The following is a 25180-nucleotide window of genomic DNA, read 5'->3' as shown; positions in this document are numbered from 1 at the left end:
CAAGAAATATAAAAAGAAAAGAGAAATAAATGTTAATGATGTGAAGCAACAAGAAAGACAGTAAGTGTTGCAAGATGTGTCAATCACCTAATCCAAAAACAATAGCATGTTTGTTGTGTCAAAGCCCCTCAAAATACTAATGAAAAAATATCTCGCATAAATGTCATTGGCCAAAGTTGATACATATAACAAAATCAAAAGAGCAAACAACTTTCCAACTAAAGTGAAATATTCAGCATAGATATATATCATATTCTTCTTTGTCCTTGAGCTTACTACATGACACATACAACAAAACCAAAAGAAGGAAACAACTTTCAAACTAAAAAAAAAATTAAAGAACTAATTTATTTGCACAAGTCCACTATAGAATGTGAAATACTCTACATACTGCAAGACAACTAACACTAAGGTGAAGCAAAATTGAGAACTCAAACTAATATGCAATGTTAGAAATAAATTTATTATTCAATAATTAACTAAAAATGAAGTCACCCATTAATATAGGTATTGTGAATACACATACAATTTATTCATACCTGACATACTTTATTCAAGAAAATCTAGTACTAATAATATTAAAACTAGAGAGACAATTGAAATAAATATTTTATTTTTCTTGCCATATAAGTCATTCTTCGTTGGCCTTGGAACTCCCAAAAAACGTGACATATTCTAGATTTTCAGAAAACTTTAAAGCCAAGTCAATATTCTATTCTTCAGGTAATCCTAATTTGTTAACCTTTTCAACCAAATCTCTTTTTGAAGGATCCACCTGTGAATAGTCTAGCATTTTGTCTGCAATCTTTTCAAAATCAATCATCACTGCATCTATTTTGTCATTGAAACTTTTAATAAATCTGGTAGTTAATTGAGCAATGTGTTGGTGTTTAGGAGGTGGCCCAGTAGAAACATGTTCACCCCTTGATAAAGTATTTCCACTAGATGGAGGTGAATTATAATGTTGTAGTCAATCCTCATCATCAACTTGATTCTCATCAATTTCATTTTTCATTGCATCTACTACACTTTCAGTCCCACGACCATTTGCATGATCTTTGTCAAATATACCTTGCAATCTTTCAAACTCTATTGACACGATTGCCAACTTGGGGATGCTTCTGCAAGTCATAAAAAAACATAAAACAAATACCATATAAATAAATAAAAAATATTGATAACAAAACAATGAACTTGAACTAGAAAGTTAAATACCTCCAAATACTCAATAAGACTTGATTGTTGTCACAAGTGACACTTTCTTGCATCATCCCCCATCCAAACCCTCTAGTATTCATCATGTCAACAACATCATTAAGTTATGTTGACTACCTTTACATCTTGTTAATGACTTGTTTGGAATTTATAATAATTTCAGGAATCTTATCTTTCATCTTCTTACAAACTACTTCATGAGTGCCAAACTTGAATGTCTCATTCTTTCCTTTTTCTGTCGCCACCACCATCTCCTCTAGTATAGTGAGCAAGATTTCCTTTTCAAGTTCAGTCCAATTACGTCTAACTCTTGTGTTACCTATTGGTTGTTGACTAGTATTTCCGCCTTCATTTTCCATCACTAAAGACAACAACATTGAAAGATTTTAATAATGAACATTTTATAGAAGTATAATAAGATTAAATAACACATGTCACCAAAATAATAGACATAAACGGGCATACTTCATTATACTATAAATAAAATAAAATTCAAACAACTACAACTCAACCTTTTATTTCATATAGAAATTATAACTAAAACTACTTGCTTATTAATTTCTATCTATTTCTCCACTCCAGTAGCATTTCTTTTGCAAGTGTATTTCTCATTTGAGTCCTTTCATTGTTGGGCTCAAGAGTTCCAACTACATTGATTGGCTCCTTATTGACAAGTACCTCATCTTATGCAAAATGGAGTAAATTCTTCTCCATCCAATTCCATGTTCATATGGATAAAGTTATGCAATAAACAACAAGCAAGGATCATTTGGCATTGAGTTTTAATGGGATAAAATGAAGGGCTTCTTAATATAGCTCATTGTTTCTTCAAGAGGCCAAAAGATCTTTATCTCTTCGCAATTTTGAGGTGAATGTCGACCACTACCATATTCGTGCAAATAATATTGTTTTACCTCTATATGGGGCAAGAAAACCTTCTACATTAGTATAACCACTATCAACAAGATAGTATGAACCTAAATTTCTGATAAAATTATTGTAAAATATGGAATTTTACAATTTCCAGAAAAACATTAACATTAATAAAAAAAAATTAAACTTTTATACCAACTGGAACAACCAATCCATTTTGTCTATTTATCGCATCACGCAATATTCTAGAGTCTGAAGTTGATCATTCTCATCCATCTAGTACATATATAAATTTCATATCTCTAGTACAAACACCCAAGACATTTGTTGCAAGTCCGCCTTTCCTTGTTCAATATCTAGGCTTGTCAGAAGCACTTGGTGTAACTACTATGTAAGTCCCATCTAAAGCCCCTAAGCATCCCTAAAAGTTCAACATAAGATTGAATCATAATTAAATAAGTTGTATAAAGTATATTGGTTATCCTAATTATATGTTTTATTGAAAAATGTATTACCTTAAACCATTTCAATCTCTCATCAGTACAATCTTAAGGAATTAGTTCTGGTTTAGCAAGCAAGTAATTTTGCAACCTCAAAATTGTTGTCAACACTCTATAACAATACCTACTAATTTTTGTCCTGTTCTAGATAATATAACTTGGATACTCTTATTTTTGGTGTGATGTGTAAGTATATTTTAAAAAGTTGTAACTTGCTCATTGGCCGTCACTTGTTTAAGTTGCACTAATCCTCATCGTACTCTTAAAATCTCATAAGATGTGCAAATGAGTTTTTGCACATTCTTAGTTCTCATATACAACATGAGTCACCTCTATTAGTGATAGAGTGCAAAACATCCCTTTATGACTCATACCTAGATAAAGCTCTTTCATTCAACGCTCTTCTTTCATAATTGTCCCTTCAGATGAAATTTAAGAAAAAAAAATCTAGTGACATACATAGCTAAGATGTGCACATACATCCTCCGTACAATAAGGTAATAAAATATGGGTATATCATCCATTACAACTATATAAAAAAAACAATTTAAAAATAAGGTTAAGTAAAATGTGTTCAATATATATCGCAGCTAGCAAAGTACAAAGCATATTAACGAGTTGACTTTTATGTCAATTTACCAATAACCAGATTCAGAAACTCTTCAATGAAGTACAAAGTAATATTTTTAATTGTATAAGAACATAAAGCATTTAGAACAAGCTCCTAAACCAGGCAAGGAAAACCAATCCCATGTTTAAAAAGCATACATCTCGTGATATTTTTTTCTTCTTATCATAACAATAGCTAATCAATGTTGTAATTGATTTAGACTTGGGAATGGATAAGCCTTATTATTTGTATCTTGGATCGATAATATATAAGGTCCCACGTATCGGGACATAGGAAAAAGACACTGCGAAAATTTAAAAAAATAAAATAAAATTATACTCTTTGTTAGAGTCTTTGTTAGAGAAAGTCAATAAAAAAAATAGATTTTCTTCAAGAATTGAAGGTTTCAATAATAAATATAAAAAAAAATAGATTTTCTTCAAGAACTACAGTTTTTGTGTATGGATATTGTCCCCCTTATCTTGTGTTATATCTATATAGCTAGTTGACTCAACACAAACACAACGTTCAATTCCAATATTAATAACACTCTGCCCTTCAAAATACATGTCTGACTCATAACACTACCATCACCATGAGAGACCAAAACCGCTAGCAAATTAAAGAAATTCATGATAAATACTATGTCACAATTTACACACACAATCACCATCAGTCTAGGAACAATAAGGTCAAAGTAATCAAGTCATAAAATGAAGGATGATGGTAAAATTAATAGAAAAAAGAAGCACACAAATTAGTTGAAAAAATTTACCAAAATATGAACGGGGGGAAGAAGAAAGAATAGAACACAACAGTGTTATCAATTGTGGATCATGGAAAAAACGACATAAAATGAATCTGATATATCGTATAGCAGATAGTAAAGTTGCATAGCAATTGATATATATATATGATGGAACCCTAACAAACACAAAATAAAACCCAGAGAGTTAAAGATGGTTTTCCAGTATTCAACAACTGAAAATTTTACATACCTCTAGAATACTCTGAGAACGCGTCTTTCCAACTTTTCCACTAATTGAACCCTCGACAAAAGACGTAGTTCTTGAAGAACAAAAGATCAACCCACGATTCTGGAGAGGAAACCACGTTTATGGATTGAAGAACCACCGTCACATAAATAGGAGAAAAGGACATCCAACATTAAGGAAAGGTTGGAGTGTGAAAACAATAAAAAGCGGGAGACGTGCAAAAATTAAAAGGGAGAATTTTTTCATTTGAAAATTTGGACCTTTTGTCCTGTCCTATGAATCTATTCTATCTTATGTCGTAATGATTTTACGATCAAACAGAGAACAAATTAATTTGTTATGTTTGTCTTCTAAAATTAAGCGAATCAAATGGAACTAAATAAGTTCTAAAATCAAGTTAAAATGATTGGAGAGCAATATCCGAGCATCAGAAAAAGAGCACGATGAGCATTAATTAGTTGCGAAAAGGAGCTTTGGCGTACTTCAAATTTTTGTAGTTCCTATAACAATTGTTAAATAAAAAAGTAATTGTATCTAGCTTTTTAGTAATAAAATATAAAAATGGAATAGATGCTGAAATTGTCTAAAAAAAAACTTTTCAAAGTTCAGCTAAAAATAAAAACCAATTGAATTGCTTTAAAGGTAAAGGTGACGAAATATTTGGAAAAAATGTGAAAAAAATTATAAAACACTTACGAAAAATATTTGCATAATATTTCTCAAAAGGATAGTAAAACATCAAAAGGCGTGTCATAATTTTATCGATGCATAAAAATATGTAAACTTTTTACAATCTTTTTAGTTAGATAAAATTTATGTGCAATTTCTTGAAAAAATGCGAAAAAAATTATAAAACACTTATGAAAAATATTTGCATAATATTTCTCAAAAGGATAGTAAAATATCAAAAGACGTGTCATAATTTTATATGCACAAAAATATGTAAACTTTTTACAATTGCAATTTCTTGAATGTTTTTATTTAAATTTAAAGTTTTATTTCAACGATTAATACAATAAAACTTAACATTTTCTACCCAAAAAAAGGGTAAAACACAACATTTGAAATCAATGTCAACTATTAAATTAAAATCTAATTTTAATTGAAACAGACCTTTTCCTTGCTTATCAACCTTTTACTAGTTACTATCGTACCCTATGGGATTTTGCCTTCTTGCGTTTTTAAATTTCTATATCACCACCACCAAACACCCGTTCTTCACGGGAATTGAGTCACATGCAAGAGCCTTTCATGTGCAAATTCAGACATTCGGTTCAATAATCTAATGTCTATATATTTATGTTATATATGCTTTAAATAACATACACCTTTGGTTGATAAATTTTAAAAGAAAGAAACATATATTACATATCATAGTTGGATTCTCAAGATCAGATCGAGAGAGAGAGAAAGAGATAAAGAATTTCCAAAGCAGTAGATGACAGATGTAGATTGACGTGGACGCATGGAGAATTATTGGGCATGTGTGTACGATTCAATCCGTTTTGTCCATTTATGCGCGCAATTGTTCAACTCCAGCTGTAACTAACTCCCTGGGCTCCACCACCCTTCTCAATCCAAATCTCTCTTCTTCTCTTTCTTTCTTTCATGCCCCAAAACCAATCTCAACAACAACATCATCATCACCATTTTGCATTCTTTTCCATAACTTGAAGAGCCCCCAAGTCATTTTCCAACGTTATTTTCCCCGTTGATGATACAATAATAAGAATACCGTTACCCTGACACCGTGACATGATTGGAATACAAACCTGATGAATGTGAAAAAGACTCACATTTGAGTAAAAAAAAAAATCTCAATTTTCACTATTCAACCTTCCAAGCATATAGAAACAAGCAAAACTCTGAAGCCTCGCTGACACTACACCCCTCCAGCGACCCAGAACGACCCGTTTGAGTGGATAACGGTGTCGATGATGATGATAATGATAACGATAATGGTGATGAAGATGATGAAATTGAATGTGATGATGACATAGAAATATTGGATGATGATAAAACGGGCTTAAAAATAAACAAAGCATGTTTCAAACCAGGGCTGAAGAGCCAATCGTGAACGTCCCAATACACCTCCACTCTCATCTTGTTGAGATGAATCGACTCGTTCCCTCTAAACTTCCATTGCAAGCGCTTCACGTGGATCACCACGTGCCCATCGAGTCTTATCTCCATCTCTGGCTGAATCTTATCTCCATCTCCTCCAATATTGTTGCTCTTGCACTCAATTGAGATCTCATGGCACCTACCCTTCTCGTGAAACTTGGCTCTTGTAGAGAACTTTCTCTTCCCAAAAATGTGTTCTTTTTTCGAAACCAGAATTGGGTCAATGAGTGCTGGTCTGCACCCAGTTCTTCTATAAGCTTCTTTTTTTAAATCACCGATCAGAAGCACGACCTCTTGGTCGCACACCACGGCAACGTAGTACTCCGAGGTTGGTTCTGTCTCGCCGTTGAATTTTGCACCTTTAAGGTCCCAGAAAACGTCAACGGGTTTGTTACCGTGTACGATGAAGCGCTTGGAACCTTGTTTTCTCCAAAAATACCATGGCTTCAGCTCCACCTTGCAGCAGTATTGGGCCTTTCCTTCTGGGCCTTCCACTGACACCGAAAGCCCATGGAGTATCATGTTTTTGCACCATGTGATGGTGATCAAGCGGCACTGGTCAGCAATCTTTGTTCTGTACACGGACATGTGCACGCTCTGGCCTGAACGGGTCACGGTTGTGTGATCATCACTCGATTTCAATGCAGAAGAGAAGCATGCTGGAATCCCAATTGCGTCTTGCATTGTTATTAGCTCACAGAGAAGAAAATTGTGTTCGATGGAATAACAAATAACAAATATTGTTGTTGATGACGAAGATGAGTCAATTAATTATCATGAGGAGAGGGATGAGAGTGGATTGGGAGGAGTGGGAGATGAGTGAATGAGAGAGATCTCACTTCTGAGTGACAAGCTGTGTGAAAGCAAGGTGGTGCCCGAAGTGTTTTAATGGGGTTTGGGAAAGAAAAATTATATATTTCCAAACTGGCTGGCATATGGACTGGCACTGAGTGAGAGTTAATGAGGAAACAACCCTTTTAATATTATGCACAACTGTCAATAATCTCTTACCTGTCGCTTCTTTAAATTTTATTTTACATCCAACCTCCATAATCGCTAGTTTCAGAAAGAAAGAAAAAAATTAATGGCTGACATACTAGTTTTCAATTAATTTAAAAAATTTATTTTGATCATGAACACTCAAAGGTAGATTAGGTTTTTAAAGAAATTAATGTGTATAGTACCTAAGTATTAATATAGCTGATATTTGTAGTTTTAAGATTGCAGTAAAAATTATACATTAAAAAAATTGTTAATAGGTTCAATTATTCATTTATATTTTGTAGTTGTAATAATTTTCTTTTTTATTTCTATAGTTTGGGACATTTAATTTTTTTGACCCCTGTACTTATCATTTTTCTCTTTTGAGCCTTGTCATTAAGTGTCAACAAACATTTTTTGAAATAAATATGAATTTCAATTAATGAGCCCTGCTACGTACGTTTGTTTCAAACGGTGATTAGTGGACAACGATAACTAAAAGAAGGGTAAAAAAAATAGTAATTATTTGAATCAATATGATGTTTTAGACTATTGTGATTGAAAAGAAAAGTTGTTGTAATTATAGGGATCACATTGTTAATTAAACCTTATTGATATTAATATATCCACCGTCAAATTTATCTTTTTATTTTCCTTTTACAAATCACATGTATCATTAATGATAAACAATTTTATTTGAATCATAAAATTATCATGTGAGACAAAACTATCCCTTTTAGTGTGTGTTTAGATCCATGTTAGAAAAATTATTTGAGTAAACTTGTTTTTATAAAATTGAGTTTGAAATGATATAATTTATATTTAAATTTTTTATTATAAAATCAAGTTTACAATAAAATTTTAGTATAATTTGTTATATAAAACAAAAACTACTTAACATCAGTTTAACTCATAACTAATTCTAACATAAAATCAATTTTTTAACATAGAATGAAACATATGAAATTTCAATTAAATGAAATTTCAACGTGACTCTAAGAATATAATATGAAACCAAATTTTCGCATGTTAATTGATCCATGTGTCTAATTATATTTTGTTATTTATTTCATTTTGATTGAATTTACCTTTTAAAAATATTAAAGCCTTTTTATTTTTATATTTTTCTGAAACCTAGGTGATTTTTTTTTTAAGGAGAAACCTAGGTGACTTTGATTGGGTATATTTAAAAGTGCGTACTTCTAGACAGAGTTAGAGGTAGGGATGCCATTTTTCACTAGATTTGGTGTATGGATGTTTACAAACTCGGGACAGGAATCATTTATCGTTTATTCATGACAGCACATGAAACAGACCAGTTATAACAAGGTCAAAACTAGAAGGGGAAGAGAAAATTTTGATACTGTGACCCTGTGTTTGCTTCCGTAAAACTGTAGTGGAGAATGGGAAGCTGAATGAAGAAAAGTGGGCTAAAAAGTAAGACTATAAAGTGCCCACTTTCACCAATTATAACTAATTGTAAATTTTGTTATAAATATATGCTTAATTTTATCACAAATTTTAATTGTTAATTTTCTAATTAAAAATTGTAGATACATTTTGTTTTTTAAAAGTGCAGTTCATTATTTTAGATAAGACAAATTTGTGTTTTTATATTTAAATATAATTTTTATATTAAAAAATTACATGGATAGAAATTTTAAATTTTTTATCTTAATTTAGCAATTACAAATTAGGTCAACACAATTTCATTTTAGCAAGTTGGGTTGAATCATCATGTTGAGTTGGATTTTAAATTAGTTTATCCAATTATAAAGAGTTTTCAAGTTAATGAATCCAACTCAAATGGACCTACATTAATAATATTATAATTTCATTACAGTATCACACATTTACACTATTAGATTTAGTGTTGGATTGTAATTTATACTGGTTCATATACTTTAAACTAGTTTTATATAAATATTTTTGTCAGTAATTATTCCTTATATTAATTATTTATTATCAAAATATTCTTAATTATTTTTGTCCATAAATTGCTAAACGCTATGAAATGTCTCTTTCTCTCTCATTCGAGAATTAATTAAAGAATTTAATTTTAAAAATTAAAACTACATTATTATTCTCTCTTTCTACATTAAGTATCTAGGGGAGAAGTAGTTAAGTGAAAAAGTAAAAGAAAAATAGTCCTAATAATTTTAAAAATTAAAATTATAAAAGTATTTAATTAGGAGTATAAATGATTCGAATTAATTGAATTTGAAATAATTTAAGATGCAATCCAATCAGACATAGTTCGATTTTTTTTGTTAAGTAACCGAATCTGACTGACCTTAATTGGGTTGGCTTTAGTTGTATAGTTTACTTAACTAATAAAAATAAAAATATAAAAATAAATAAGAAAATGAGAAAATTTTCAATCTCTATTAATGATCCAAAAGACCTCAAAGCTAACATCATCAATCTCTAGGGTGACAAGTTTCAGTGTTATACGCAGTAGAATGGTTTAACTTTGTTAGTGACCTACAATATATAGATTAATGGTTTAAAGCCTGTTTTATGAAATTATTAAACAAACAAGCACTTAATATATGAGACATTAAGCTTTTCTATTTATTTTATTGAATACGAGACATTAAGCTCTAGTTTACTATAAAAAAAATCTCTTCCCACCTCCTTAAATTCATTTGAAAATTAAAGATATGATAACTTTATTATGTACAATTTCACATCCCATCTAATAATATTCACCACGGTTGAAGTTTTTGTTAGAATTTTTTTTTTTAAGTGTTGATCTAATAACATCAGATAAATAGTGTCTTAACTTATTTTAGAATATTTATTTTGTGATCGATAATGAAAATCAATGATGATAAACATACTCAAATAATGTAATTAGTTGAATAAGTTCAAGATGGTTTCAATCATGCAACCCTTCACGAGGACAACCAATGATAAATAGGTTTTTTCTCTATACTTTGTAATGAATGTCTTGAAATATATGGCTAATAATTCTTTTACAATTCTCTATTATCCTATCTAATTTTTTTTTTAAAAAAAAAGGAAGAGAAAAAGGTTCTGTTGTTACTTAAAGTTCAAAACCTTCTAAAAAGAAGAGAGAAAGGTTTCATTGTTACTTGAAGTTCAAACAGTATAAAAAGAAGGGAATACGTTGTGTCTTCGAGAGATATTATTTTTGTTGTTCGTCCTATTAGTTAATTCGGTGTCTTGATTATGAATATATATTGTATGATCAAATGTTGAAATTTCATTCATAATTAAAATATTATAGAATAGAAGAAAAAAACTAGGTTCAATTCTCATATAATATACTATTGAAAAGGAAATAACAATGAACTTTAAGCGTGATTAAATCATAAATCGAGAATAATTTTCATAGTTGGTTTAAATATCTCTGAAGCTTGTGGCCTGCGAAGAACTAGAAAATACTTGGAGTTTCACGTGGAAATCAAATGCTATAATTAGGGTGGTAAAAAAAATATAGAATAGAATGAATGCACTAAATATTCTGTCACCTTTGTGCTGCCCTAATGCTTGTAAGTTGTAACCAAACAAATTTTTTAAAAAGTTTTATCCCGAACATTAAAACCTTTACTTCAATGAAGAGTGGTAAGATTAAGGAATCAAAGAAAACCTATTGATATCATTGCAATTGCTGATCTGATCTCAAATTGAGTAGTGGTCTAATTCAGCTTTTTACGTCAAGACAAAAGAGTCTTTGTTTCAGGTCATCAATTAGCCCTCAAATTAAGATAGGGGGAAGAGGGTTATCTTTATGTATTCTAGTGACTAGTGATTGAATTTGACCTTAGCCTTAGTTTATGATCACTGTCCACATGCAATTGGATAACATTCCAACTTTTTCAAACATTATAGCCGCAACCAGTTTCGCCCACAAAAGAAGTTTGAAAAACAAAAGAAGATTTCACATAATAAGTATGGAGGCATGTGTAAGTGTAACATCAGAATAATATTTTTAGCATGAATTTTATTTAAGAAACCCTGGTTAAATGTGATTATTCTTATAATGTATTTTTTTTTCTTATAAAATTATTTTTTTAAAATATTTATTTTAAAATTTATTTTTCATTTTTTATTCTTACTATTTGATTTTATTTTTATAATATTTTTTTATATTTTAGTCACTATAATATTTTTTTATATTTTAGTCCCTATAATATTTTGTTTATTTTGATTAACTCCCTTTGAAAAAAGGGACTAACAGCAAATTATTCAAATATTATAATGAAAATTAAGTTTAGTATAGGGGCTAAAATAAAATAAAATAATTAAGACTAAAATTAAAAGGAAAATTTTTACGAGGAATATTTTAAAAAATAATAATTTTATAAAAACAGAAAAAATAGTATATTAGATAGAACTAAAATATTAAGCTTTCAATATATTATAGTATTGCCATCATGTAAGCTTTACTAGTTTACAATATATGTAAGGTTTGTACGGTACATATGTAAGCTGCAATGTATGTAAATTTCTGCCAAACACATATGCACAATTGGGTCACATCCGTAATTATGTTAGCATGATATCATATCGGTATAGTAACTAATTTGGTATGCTTACTTATCCTTAGTTGACATGTGTGATTTTTTTTTTTTTTTGGAAGCCTAACATGTACAATTTTAAGCTCTTAAATTTCATAATTTTAAGTTTTTCAAATATTAAATTTATAATATTTTTTCTTTCATTTATGTTTACAACATAAGATGACATATCATGAAATAAAGTCACGTCAAGAAAGTATGATTGATAAAGAAACTAAAATTATACGACTTATTTAACACAATTAAAATTCAAAAAAATTAAAAACGTATAATTACAATATTTAAGAAATCAAAAGTGTAATTAAACCTTAAATAAATATATAAGATGGAATAATAAGAAAAAAAATGGAATGTAAACTAAAATATGAAAATTATAATATATTCTTTATATATAATTTAGAATAATTATATTGAATGGAAGTGTTTTTAGAAACTATTTTTTATAAAATTTCTTCACCGAGAAAGTTTATAATTTTTTTAATATTTTATCTCTTTCAATCTATTATTTTTAAATTGGATTTCAATATTTATTTATAAATTTATCAACAATGAAAATTACTGTATTATCATCACAATATAATTTTTTCATCATATATAAATCTAAAATATATTTTATATAGTTAAAATTATTTATTTATTATAAATTTGACTTATATATATTAAAAACATTTATTTATTATAAGTTTTAATTATATAAATAAAACATTTGTTTTGTTCATTACACAAACTAAAATACTAGTGCTGATAAGAAAAGGAAAAAAAGAACTAAAATGCTAGTGTGACTCCCTTAAACAAGATAAGACATGACTATGCCTTGGAATGGATCTTAGAACGGCACATATATGTGCAGATAAATTAGCATTGAAAGACATCAGGTCTATGTCAACCAAAACTTTTCAATGATTTCCCATGGCCTATTCTTTCTCGTCGTTACACCAATGCTTACCTAATATCGTCCAAGTATGATTTACGCACTAGTATGTTTACCAATATGGCCTTTACAGTTTTCATTCTTCTTTTTAATTACAACTTAATATAATATCAGCAAATGAAAATATGACATCTGAATTTTCATACTAGCAAAACTTATTAATAATTTTACATAACTTAAGTTTAATATTATAAATTTAGATACTCACGGCCAAATGATTTTTTAAAAAAATTATTATTTTTTATTTAATCACACAATTTTAATTGTATTAAGCATAGTTTAAAAACTCGGTTCGACCCTGCTGGTTAGACCAGTCCAACTGAGATTCAGTGACATAATCGGATCGGTTTGGTTATTAGACCGATCATATATCTAGTTCGGGATGATCTGGTCAGACCCAACCTATTTGGGGTAAACTCGGCAACCCGGCCCAATCTTTAAAATTTGTTTCGCATATAAAAAAATAAAACAAAAAAACACTCTAAAATACTAAAAAAAATTTGAGACTTGTGTAATTGTATTATTGAATTATTATTTGTGAACTTGTGTTATTAACTTTAATACTTCAATTATTATTTTAAATTTTAGAGTATGAATGAATAATGATAGTTATATACTTGTATATAATACATATATAATTGTAAATTTTTTTTAATATATATCGGATTGGATTTCATAAATTTGGTATGAAGTATACCTATTCAAGGATTCAGGATACTTTTTCCCGTTATTGCCGCGATATCTTCTCTTCCTTATTTGTTGTATTTGACCTTCTTCCTTCTCAAGATAGGTAACAAAATTTCTATAAAAACACTTTGATAGTCAAGTAAGTAGAATGTTATAATGAATAAAAAAGAATAATATGAATGAAGTGTCTCGGTAGAATTAATTCTTTTTATACATAAATTTTTTTAATCTTAAAGTTGATGGACCTTACCCTTAATTAAAGAATAATTACCTAAGATTATCTGATGATAAATATAATTGATAGTGAGATTAAATAAGATAAACAACCTTCTTTACATTCAACTAGAGTGGGTGACCCGAATCATGCACAGATAAATATTGTTTTATGAATTTTTTATAAAATATTTTAAATATATTAATATTTTAAAAATTTTATATTAAGAATTATTTACAATTAAAGTATAGTTTTTTTTTTAAATTATTATTGTACATTGTAGATATATAGTTGTTTAAATATATATTAGACTGTGATCTTTTAAAATACAATAAACGAGAGAAATAAAACATTTATATATTTTTTTCAATTTAATTTCCCTTGTCAATGTTTGGGTCGAGATATATTTGGCATAGGGAGGTGGTAAGCCGAAGACTTTCGACATAGGAGGTTGACCAAGGAGTCTTTGGCTATTTCAGTACATTAAGTATTTTATTTTATTTAATTAAACTAAAAAATATTCATACAGTGCCCACATAACTTGTTACTTATGTTAAACAAATGTAACTCTTCTAAAATATTTTAGGGAGTTAAATAAGAAATTATAATTATTGAATGAAAAATTAACATGTGAGATTATAGTTAAATGTATGCAAATATATAATAAAAGTCTAATGATTACGTAAGACACACTGTAAAATAATTTTAGATTGTTAGTATATGACCTATGTTTTATATAATAAATTATGTGGTTATTTGAATTTAACAATTAATTTTTATTTTTATTCAATTGTTATAACATCTTTAGTTTAGAGAATTCAAGTCTTAATACATATGTACATTTCCTAAATGAATTTGTCTCTGAATAATCATTGAAAACACAAAGATTTGTTATTATTTATTGTTTGAAGGCTCTGATTTTTTTAAGTATATTATGGGTGTGAAGTATAATATCTATCAATTTGTATTGATGATAAACTTTTGTTATGAAATTTGACAGACTATTTTTAAGTTTCTTCTTTCAATTTTTTTTTTCTATTTATAAGATTCAAATTTAAAATTTTATTTAAGAGATTTAAATTCAATTTTAATCAAGTTAACATAATGATGATATTCTCCTAAAAAAATACATAATGATGATATTTGAAAGGGTCTTTAACTATTATCATAAATTTGTTAAAAAAACAATTATCAGAAATAGAAAAATACAATTCCAGTTGATGTTTATTTGATTTGTTTTTTTCTTTTTTGGTCCGTGGATGTCTATTTTAATTCAATTCAATTCGCAAAGAAAAGCTCATGCAGGTAGATATGAAATATGTCAGTAGCAACAGCCCACTAATTCAGAAATAGAATATGGCTTCCAGCCATACTTGGTATCTGACCAAAAATAAAAGGCCATCATTCATTGGGACCACTGATGTTATGGGCCACATCATAATTTTGCACTTTTAGCCAGGTCTGCTCAGGGCACATGCCTCTCCACGACACATGCATTATAGGTCACACAATGTCTCAGTGATTCGTTTGGCCTTCATCAAGTGTTGAACTTAGGTTACTTGACTAATGCATGTCTTTTCACTAAGGGACAAGTGCTGGACAATCAAGTTTTCATAATATATATAGTACCTAAACAAACTTCTCCTTTGGGGTAATTTTGGTTACATTTTTACTGAGGGAACAATAAAAAAGCTAGGCAATAAAGGGAGTCCATGTTTATGTGTTATAGTATGTTGTCTTTTTACCCCTAAAGATTGATTAGTCACTGATTTTCCATTCCCATTATATGATCAAGATCCAACTTAAAGTTGACTTGGAATTTTTTATTTATTTATTTGTTAACAGGAGCGCCTAAAGCCCCAAATTAAAGAAATAACTAATGTCAACCAAGAATAAGAAAGAAAGGCACGCACTTCAGGGCTTAGAGTTCATGTTTGAGCTGAATATGAGTATTATGAATTACCAATTGGACTTACAGTTCAACCCATATAACTAGCCAGATCTGTCTAAAATACCTAAGCAATCTAAAGTATTCATCTTAATATTACAAAACATTACCACCTTACATATTTTATCAGTTTCCAAGAAATGATGTAGATTGTGGATGTGAAAAGTTGCATTAATGTTATAAAATATTAATTACAGTTTTGTGGTTTAATTACTTAGCATGTTCTTATATTTTTACAAAATTTTCAATCAGGTTCTTGAACCTTTGTTTTCTTTTAATTGGGTCCTTCAACATTTATTTTTTTTACAATTAGATCCCTAAACTTTTATTTATTTTTCAATTTGGTTCTTCCATCTTATCGTCGTTATGAAAATTAACCATAAATACTTAATTAGAGGTGCAAATAGTGAATTAATAATTATTGAGTGTGTTACAAGTACAACTGAGTTAATTGTTAGAGCTTTCTTTTTGTAAAATTTTAACTTTTTACCGTGCGAAATAACTATAAAAGAATACCTAGGTTGAATTGACCAGAAAAGAAAGAAACTTTACATAAAACTCTCATTGAATTAGTTACACAAAAAAATATTGGTTTCCTATCTGCAACTCTAATTAGGTCTTTATGATTAATTTTTCATAGCATTAGTTAAACAAGCCACCCAATTGAAATATAAATAAAATTTCACACTCAATTAAAAGAAAAAAAAAAGTTTAGGGACCTAACTGAAAATTTAGTAAAAATATTGGGATTCACAAGTTAATTTAACCTAGTTTTGTCACAAAATGATTAGAATACGTAGTTTTGTGTGATAATTTTGAATAAATATCATAAATTATTATATGAGAAAGTTAATATAATATTATAGTATAGTGAATAATTTTAAAAAATCCAAGTATTATTTTATAATTGAATGAATATGTATTAATGATGTAAAATAGTTTTATGTGATCTTTTGACTTTTATAATAATTATCTTAAAAGTCTCACCAATAGTGATCTTTAAGTGAATGTTAATGTAAAATAATTTTACAATATTATTAAATCTACAAAAATAACCTTTAAAAGTTAGACCAACCATAATTTGTTATTAAAATATATTGTAAAATTGTTTTATATTACTTATACAAGATTTTTCTTCTTATTGTTTTAAAATTTTATTTACAATAAATTAATGACTTAAAAATTTGAGACAAATAACATTGTTATAAAAATTACTCATTCTCTATTTTAACATATTAAATATTAAAATTATTTTCAGAAAATAGGAAGAAATAATAAAATTATTTTATTTAATTATATTATGTGTATCATTTATTTTTTAAATTAATCCCGTACGCGCACAATTCGAATTAGAATAACATCCTACGGAAGCTAATCCAGTAGCATATTCCAGCTCCCAATCAGTATCATTCCCATTTTCCACACTCTTCAATGTCTTCAGAGTTCATACAATTGCTTTGCATAGCCCATCTGTTACAACGGTTAGCACTTTGATGAAAAGTGTTCAAATAAATAAATGTACCCACTTTTGTATAATAACGAAACGTGTAAGGTAAACTGAGACTGAATGATCAGAGAATCCATGAAAGATATACTACTTGGGGGCAAATTTTCTCATCTGGGGTTCTTTTACAAAATATTTCCCCAGATGGGGTCTTTTTAAAAAAATTTGCACGATGGGGCTGTTTTTTACGTGGCATGCATGCATACAGCACCCAAACCGCCAGTACCACTGGCGAGTTTGGTGATTCTGAAGGAATCGCTGGTTGCAATGGCGAGATAGCCATGCATAGGGAACTGCCAGTTTGACTGGCGAGTTCCTAGGCTGAGGGCTAGGCTCTAGGCACGCAGGTGCAGCAGTGGCGCAGGTTCAGCAGTGGTGCAGGCGGAGCAGCTTGGAATCGCCAGTATCAACGGCGATTTGCATTGAGAAGGAACCGCCAGCCAGGCTGGCGGTTTGCTTGATTTAAAAAAATCAGCCTCGTTCCCTTATAAAAGAAGAAGCTCGTTGTTCATCACAGCCGCGCCTTCCTTGCACTTCTTTCTTCTTTGATATTGTTCCTCATAAGTTCTCCCAGCCTTCTTGTTATTTTGTTCCTGCGTTTTCTGTTTGGTAAGTATTTATCAATGATAAATATTATTATGTTATATAACTATATATGTTAACTTAATTTTATTTGATACATTTGTTTATTTTTGTAGGACAATAACTCTCTCCTCTTCCTAAGTAGTTTCTCTTCTCTTCTTAAGTGGTTGCTCTTGTATTGCTGTTAAGTGATTGCTCAAATTGGTAAGTTTTTCTTAACTTGACAACTTTAGTTGATATTAGCTGGAACTTTTAAATTTTAAGTAGTATATGTTACAAATTTGAGTTGGTATATTATTATTTTATACGTTAGTTGTAGGTTAGTTGATTTTAAATTCATATGTTATTATTTGTGATAAAATGATTTGTACCTTAATTTTAGCTGTTATATTATTATTAATTGGTTTAGATTTATTAGGTTTGTATGATATTATTTGTATTTTATATATGGTATTTTTAGTTTTAGTTAGACAGTGGATATTATTTAATTGACTTATTTATAGTTTTTACTGAAATATATGATATTTTATTAATTTTATATATGTATGTTGTTTAAATTTTTGATTCCATGGTAATTTTTTGATTTAATGCCATTTTTTGTGTATAATATATGTTATTTAATTTAAATTTTAATAATTGGAAAAAAATATGGTCATTTATTTAAATTTATGTAGATATTTTAATATTTAATTTTGTTATTTGTAGAGTATTTTAGTTAGTAAATTAAGTTATGTTGTGTTAAATTTAAGTACGTATTTTATTTTATAATTTTGTTATGTAAGTATTTTAATGTGGTCATTTATTTAAATTTATGTTGGTATGTTAATTTTTAATTTTCTTATTTGTAGAGTATTTTAGGTTGTATTTTAAGTTTTTTGTGTTAAATTTATGTACGTGTTTAAATTTTTAATTTTGTTATTTATTTTAATTTGGTCATTTATTTAAATATGTGTAGGTATTTAATTTTTAATTTTGTTATTTGTAGAGTATTTTAGGTCGTATTTTAATTTTTTTTGTTAAATTTATGTAAGTGTTAAAATTTTTAATTTTGTTATGTATTTTTAATTTGGTCATTTATTTAAATTTTTGTAGCTATTTAATTTTTAATGTTGTTATTTATATAGTATTTTAGGTAGTATTTTAAGTTTTGTTGTATTAAATTGATGTACGTATTTAAATTTTTAATTTTGTTATGTATTTTTAATTTGGTCATTTATTTAAATTTTTGTACATATTTAATTTTTAATTTTGTTATTTGTAGAGTATTTTAGGTAGTATTTTAAGTTTTTTTGTGTTAAATTTATGTACGTGTTTAAATTTTTAATTTTGTTATGTATTTTAATTTGGTAATTTATTTAAATTTGTGTAGCTATGTAATTTTTAATTTTGTTATTTGTAAAGTATTTTAGGTAGTATTTTAAGTTTTTTTGTGTTAAATTTTTATACGTGTAACAAATTTATGTATTTTAAGTTTGTCATTTATTTTAATTGGTGTAGCTATTAAGTTTGTAATTTTTTTATTTGTAGAGTATTTTAAAGCATTTATTTAAATGTAGTTAATTTTTTTAATGTACAATTTTTGTTGTTAATTTTTTGTATTACATTTTACTTTACAGTATTAATGGCATCTTCATCCTCATCTTCATCTGGTATACACATTAAGTCTGGTCCAATAGATGGAGACGTTTTATGGCTGCAACCTAAACATGTTTCCGAACATGTTTGGAATGGAGAACCAGACAGGAAGTTACATATCAGACGAGCTGTACCCATCTATCAAGGACAAGAAGAAATACCAGAGGAAATTATTCCTCTGCTTCGCCAATCAGGATTCTATTGGATAATGAAAATGGGGTACCTGAAAATTAATTCTTCATTAATTACAGCCTTGATTGAAAGATGGAGGCCCGAGACACACACGTTTCACTTGAGATGCGGAGAGGCTACGATTACTCTTCAAGATGTGTCAGTGTTGTTAGGTCTTCATACTGAGGGGGCACCATTAATTGGTCAGACTAATCTTGATTGGGCTGAATTGTGTGAAGAATTATTGGGAGTCAGACCACAGGAAGGTGAACTTCAAGGCAGTGTGGTCAAATTAAGTTGGCTGGCTCACCATTTTTCAGAAATAAATATCCATGACGGGAACGTAGAACAATTACAAAGGTTTACCCGTGTGTGGATCCTCAGATTCATAGGAGGAGTTCTATTTGTTGACAAAAGCAGCAGTAAAGTTTCCCTAAGGTACCTCCAATTTCTACGGGACTTTGAACAGTGCAGCACCTATGCATGGGGACCTGCCGTGCTTGCTTATTTATACAGAGAGATGTGCAGCGCCACTGATTACAAAATAAAATCAATCGGAGGTATGTGCATCTTAATCCAAATGTGGGCATGGGAACGCTGCACGACTTTGGCTCCAAAGAAAACTCCTCCTATAATGGAAAACAAACCACTCGGACACAGGTTAGTTTTTTTAAAAAAAAATTCATTTGAAAATAATCAATAATGTAATGCGCCAGCACTAATTATTTCATATTTTTTTTGTAGGTGGCTGCGACGTGGAAACCAACATATTTGCAATGATGATCTAATAGTTTTCCGTCGCAAATTGGATATCATGAAACGACATGAGGTAACAAGATCATCATGTATTTGTTAAATAATAAATAAAATGTCATGGTTTAAGATAAATTAACAATTGTGTTATTGTATGCAGTTTCTGTGGGAGCCTTACACAGCAACTGTTATGTCGATGTTGCCTCCCATTTGTTTGGTTGGCAGTATGGCGTGGTGCGCAGTGGTGCCACTCATTTGTTTCCATGTTGTAGAGTGGCACCAACCGGATAGAGTGTTGCGACAATTTGGAATGCAACAACCTATTCCGGAGTCTCCTTCGCAACCATGGAATGTCCACGGGCTAACACTGAAAGGCAAAATGGATGAAAATTGGTTCCAGCTGTTGGCCCCATTTATCAGTCAGTGGAATAATCGAGCTGAGTTTAGGGTCGACGTTTATGCTCGACAAGAGGGCCTATTGAGTTTTAACTCGGATTACATGGTGTGGTATAGGCGCAAAACAAAAATGTTTATCGACCCAAACAATGCAAACACGGCTACATTGGTATTTCTTTCTTTTTAATTATTTAACTTCAATTTACTTTTTAAAGCATCGACATTAATTTCCTTACCCTAATAATTGCAGGGTGAAGTTACCGAGACATTGCAGTATATGGTGTCACCACAAGGGCGAAACACATGGACAGTTGATGATCTCGTGCCATATGTGGAAAAGTTAGCGATTTTATCCCAAGAGCAAGAGAGGATCACTGAGCCTGTGGCACATGGTCCAGCATCAGAGCGTCGATTTCCCCCACAACAGTTTCACATGCTTCAGTCAAGTGTTGAAACTCGAGGTTTTGACAGACGAAGGGAGATTGTTCAAGCGGAAGATTTTTCCCAACATATGGAGTAGCGTGGACATGGAATGTATTACACGCCACCAACATTTGCTCAGTATCCTTCGCAAATGTATCAGTATCCTTTCGAAGGCCATGACACTGATATGTCTGCAAGCGAACATTCGTTTGGTGGTGTTGCGGAAACAAAACCTAATTTTTCATGGCCGACCATGACCCCTTCGCAGCAACATGATGCCCCAATGGCAACACCTAATGCCCCATTAGGTCAGCAATGGGATGTACCCGGAGCAATCCCTGCAATGGGTGACTTATTAGGTGTTGATTTGCGTCACGAGTTTTCTGCAGAGGCTGAGGAACAAGGGCGGAGACAGCGCGCAAGAAGAAATCCGGATCGTCAAGCCCGAAGGTGGGATCGACCATGTGGCACATCCTCGCGCCATCACGGACACCATAATGACTGATTTTGATGTCTCTATTTGAATTTTGTTTTGTATCTTTGTAATTTGAATTTCAGACTTAATTTATGGTATGTCATTGTACTTGTTATGGAATTTGTTATGGAATTGCGTTTTCTATCACCATTTGTTATTGAATCACCATCGCGGACACCATAATGACTATTTTTATGTCGCGCATCAAACTACAATAATAAATAAAGTCAAACAGCAAAATTAAAGTTGACAAATACAAAGTTAGGGTTAGGGTTTATGAGTTAGTTGTAGTACGAGTTAGGTTTATGACTTAGTGTTTATGAGTTAGGTTTTAGGGTTATGGGGTTGTGTTATGAGTTTGGGTAAGGGTTATGGGTTAGGGTTAGGTTTATGAGTTAAGTTTAGGGTTTATTACTTAGGTTTATGAGTTACGGTTAGGTTTATGAGTTGTGGTTAGGGTTTATTATTTAGGGTTAGAGTTTATGAGTTAATTTTAGGACGTAGGGTTTATGAGTTAGTTTTAGGGGTTAGTGGTTTATTTTTAGGGTTATTGGTTTATTTTTAGGGTTAGTGAGTTATTTTTAGGGTTAGTGGTTTATGTTTAGGGTTAATTAGTTATTTTTAGGGTTAGTGGTTTATGTTTAGGGTTAGTGGATGGGGTTTAGGGTTAGTGGTTTATTTTTAGGGTTAGTGGATGGCGTTTAGGGTTAGTGGATGGGGTTTAGGGTTAGTGAGTTATTTTTAGGGTTAGTGGTTTATGTTTAGGGTTAGTGGTTTATTTTTAGGGTTAGTGGATGGGGTTTAGGGTTAGTGAGTTATTTTTAGGGTTAGTGGTTTATGTTTAGGGTTAGTGAGTTATTTTTAGGGTTAGTGGTTTATTTTTAGGGTTAGTGGATGGGGTTTAGGGTTAGTGAGTTACTTTTAGGGTTAGTGGTTTATTTTTAGGGTTAGTGGATGGGGTTTAGGGTTAGTGAGTTATTTTTAGGGTTAGTGGTTTATGTTTAGGGTTAATTAGTTATTTTTAGGGTTAGTGGTTTATTTTTAGGGTTAGTGGATGGGGTTTAGGGTTAGTGAGTTATTTTTAGGGTTAGTGGTTTATGTTTAGGGTTAGTGGTTTATTTTTAGGGTTAGTGGATGGGGTTTAGGGTTAGTGGATGGGGTTTAGGGTTAGTGAGTTATTTTTAGGGTTAGTGGTTTATGTTTAGGGTTAATTAGTTATTTTTAGGGTTAGTGGTTTATTTTTAGGGTTAGTGGATGGGGTTTAGGGTTAGTGAGTTATTTTTAGGGTTAGTGGTTTATTTTTAGGGTTAGTGGATGGGGTTTAGGGTTAGTGGTTTAGGGTTTAGGGTTAGTGGTTTATGTTTAGGGTTAATTAGTTATTTTTAGGGTGAGGGGTTAGTGTTTTGGGTTAGTGGTTGATTTTTAGGGTTAGTGGATGGGGTTTAGGGTTAGTGGTTTATTTTTATGGGTAGGGTTTATGAATTAGGGTTTAGGGTAATGAGTTAGGTGCATGGCTATGAGTTAGGGTTAGGGTTTATGAGTCAATGGTTATGACTTAGGTTATGGGTTAGGGTTATGGGTAGGGTGTATGAGTTACGGTATAGGGTTATGAGTTAGGTGTAGTGATATGAGTTAGGGTTAGGGTTATGGTTAAGTAATCATAATGACTATTTTTATGTCGCGCATCAAACTAAAATAATAAATTAAATCATAAAGAAAAATTAAAGTAGATAAATCAAAATAAGTAATTTTAGCTACTAATTTTAGCTTTCTCATCTTTTATTGATTTGAAGCTACTAATTTTAGGGGTAGTGGTTCAGGTTAAGTGTTAGGGGTTAGGTTTATGAGTTACGGTTAGGGTTATGAGTTATGGTTATGGTTTATTATTTAGGGTTAGAGTTTATGAGTTAACTTTAGGACGTAGGGTTTATGAGTTAGTTGTAGGGGTTATGGGTTAGTGTTATTATTTAGGGTTAGGGTTAGGGTTAGAGTTTTGAGGTAGGGTTATTAGTTAGGGTTAGAGTTTTGAGGTAGGGTTATTAGTTAGGGTTAGTGGATGGGGTGTAGGGTTAGTGGTAGAGTTTATGAGTTAGGGTTAGTGAATGGGGTTTAGGGTTAGGGGATGGGGTTTAGGGTTAGTGGATGGGGTTTAGGGTTATGGGTTAGTTTTAGGGGTTAAGGGTTAGGGGTAGAGTTTGTGAGGTAGGGTTAGTGGATGTGGTTTAGGGTTGATGGTTAGTGGATGGGGTTTAGGGGTTTAGGGTCAAAATTAGTGGTTTAGGTTTAGGGTTTATGTTTATGGTTTTAACTAACGAATTCATTGAACCCCACAAATAAGTCATGTACAAAAGGCAAAATGTTTTTAACTACCGAATTCATTGAATCCCAGAGATTCAATACATTGAACAAAACGTAAACAAATGAAATCACCATCGCGGTCACCATAATGACTATTTTTATGTCACGCATCAAACTAGAATAATAAATAAAGTAGTAAAGAAAAATTAAAGTAGACAAATGAAAATAAGTAATGGTACAGACTAACGACAAACACCATTTTCAAGGTTTATGACTTAGGTTATGGCTTAGGGTTATGATATGAGTAGGGTTTATGAGTTAGGGTTAAGGGTTATGTGACATGGTTATGGTTTATGAGTTAGGGTTAGTACATAGGGTTTATGAGTTAGGTTTAGGGGTTATGGGTTAGTTTTAGGACTTAGGGTTTATGAGTGGGGTTTACGGGTTATGGTTTAGTTGTATAAGTTAGGGCTCTGGGGTTATGAGGTAGGGTTAGGGTTTATTAGTCAAGCTTTACGACTTAGGTTATGGCTTAGGGTTAGTGCTATGGGCAGGGTTTATGAGTTAGGGTTAGGGTTATGGTTAAGTTATCATAATGACTATTTTTATGTCGCGCATTAAACTAGAATTAGTTGTTAGGGTTTACGTTTAGGGGTTGAGGGTCAAAATTAGTGGTTTAGGTTTAGGGTTTATGTTTATGGTTTTAACTAACGAATTCATTGAATCCCACGAATAAGTTATGTACAAAAGACAAAATGTTTTTGACTACTGAATTCATTGAACCCCAAAAATTCAATACATTGAACAGAACAGAAACAAATACAAGTCACTCGACTAACATACATAAATCAAGGATTTGAACAACTCCCACGCTCAGATTGCATTGGACAGCGACGCCTGTTATGCCCTTCGGCTCCACATCTACTGCATTTTGTTCGGTGCTCAGATGGTTCGACCCAATCCATCTCATTTCTTATCCTTGTTGATTTTGGCCGACCTTTCGCACGAATTGTGGTTGGGTCAGGGATAAGTGTCCATGCGTCATCAGAAGGAGGAATAGCCGCTTCATTCCCAAGAGGCCACCATTGTGCGGAGTAAGCTTTTAAGATGTGCTCGTTTGTATAAACAACATCTATATATTGGTAGTAGTTCATGCTCATGTAACCACAAGCTGCAATAATATGTGAACATGGATAGTGAAGCGCAGAATACCTTCCGCATTGACAATGACGATCATTCAAGTTTACTGCCCACTTTTGTCCGCCACGTTGCGTTATAGGGTTGAAGCTCTCCTCTACTTCAAACCTTGTGGAGTGGA

The 25180-nt window shown here is 30.7% G+C and overlaps 2 protein-coding genes and 1 long non-coding RNA gene across 3 annotated transcripts; 1 reads left to right on the top strand and 2 right to left on the bottom strand.

The window, feature by feature from the left end:
* Positions 1-88: 88 nt before the first annotated feature.
* On the bottom strand, positions 89-4656 carry LOC114409880. The gene is made up of 3 exons (XR_003666233.1): positions 4197-4656; positions 1216-1576; positions 89-1121 (listed from the first exon to the last, which is right to left on the bottom strand). It is a non-coding gene; the product is annotated as an uncharacterized LOC114409880 (long non-coding RNA).
* A 784-nt stretch (positions 4657-5440) lies between these two features.
* LOC114409879 lies at positions 5441-7307 on the bottom strand. The gene has a single exon (XM_028373528.1). The coding sequence runs from the start codon at positions 6999-7001 to the stop codon at positions 6021-6023; it is 981 nt and encodes a 326-aa protein (XP_028229329.1). The 5' UTR covers positions 7002-7307; the 3' UTR covers positions 5441-6020.
* Positions 7308-20302: 12995 nt separating this feature from the next.
* LOC114410877 (serine/threonine-protein phosphatase 7 long form homolog) lies at positions 20303-21186 on the top strand. The gene is made up of 3 exons (XM_028374787.1): positions 20303-20346; positions 20431-20835; positions 20917-21186. The coding sequence occupies exons 1-3, from the start codon at positions 20332-20334 to the stop codon at positions 21184-21186; spliced, it is 690 nt and encodes a 229-aa protein (XP_028230588.1). The 5' UTR covers positions 20303-20331.
* Positions 21187-25180: the final 3994 nt, after the last annotated feature.

This window comes from Glycine soja, chromosome 4 (genome assembly GCF_004193775.1).
Source record: "Glycine soja cultivar W05 chromosome 4, ASM419377v2, whole genome shotgun sequence".
Lineage (NCBI taxonomy): Eukaryota > Viridiplantae > Streptophyta > Magnoliopsida > Fabales > Fabaceae > Glycine > Glycine soja.
Note: the sequence above shows the minus strand (reverse complement) of the source record. Positions and strands in the feature narration are given on the sequence as shown.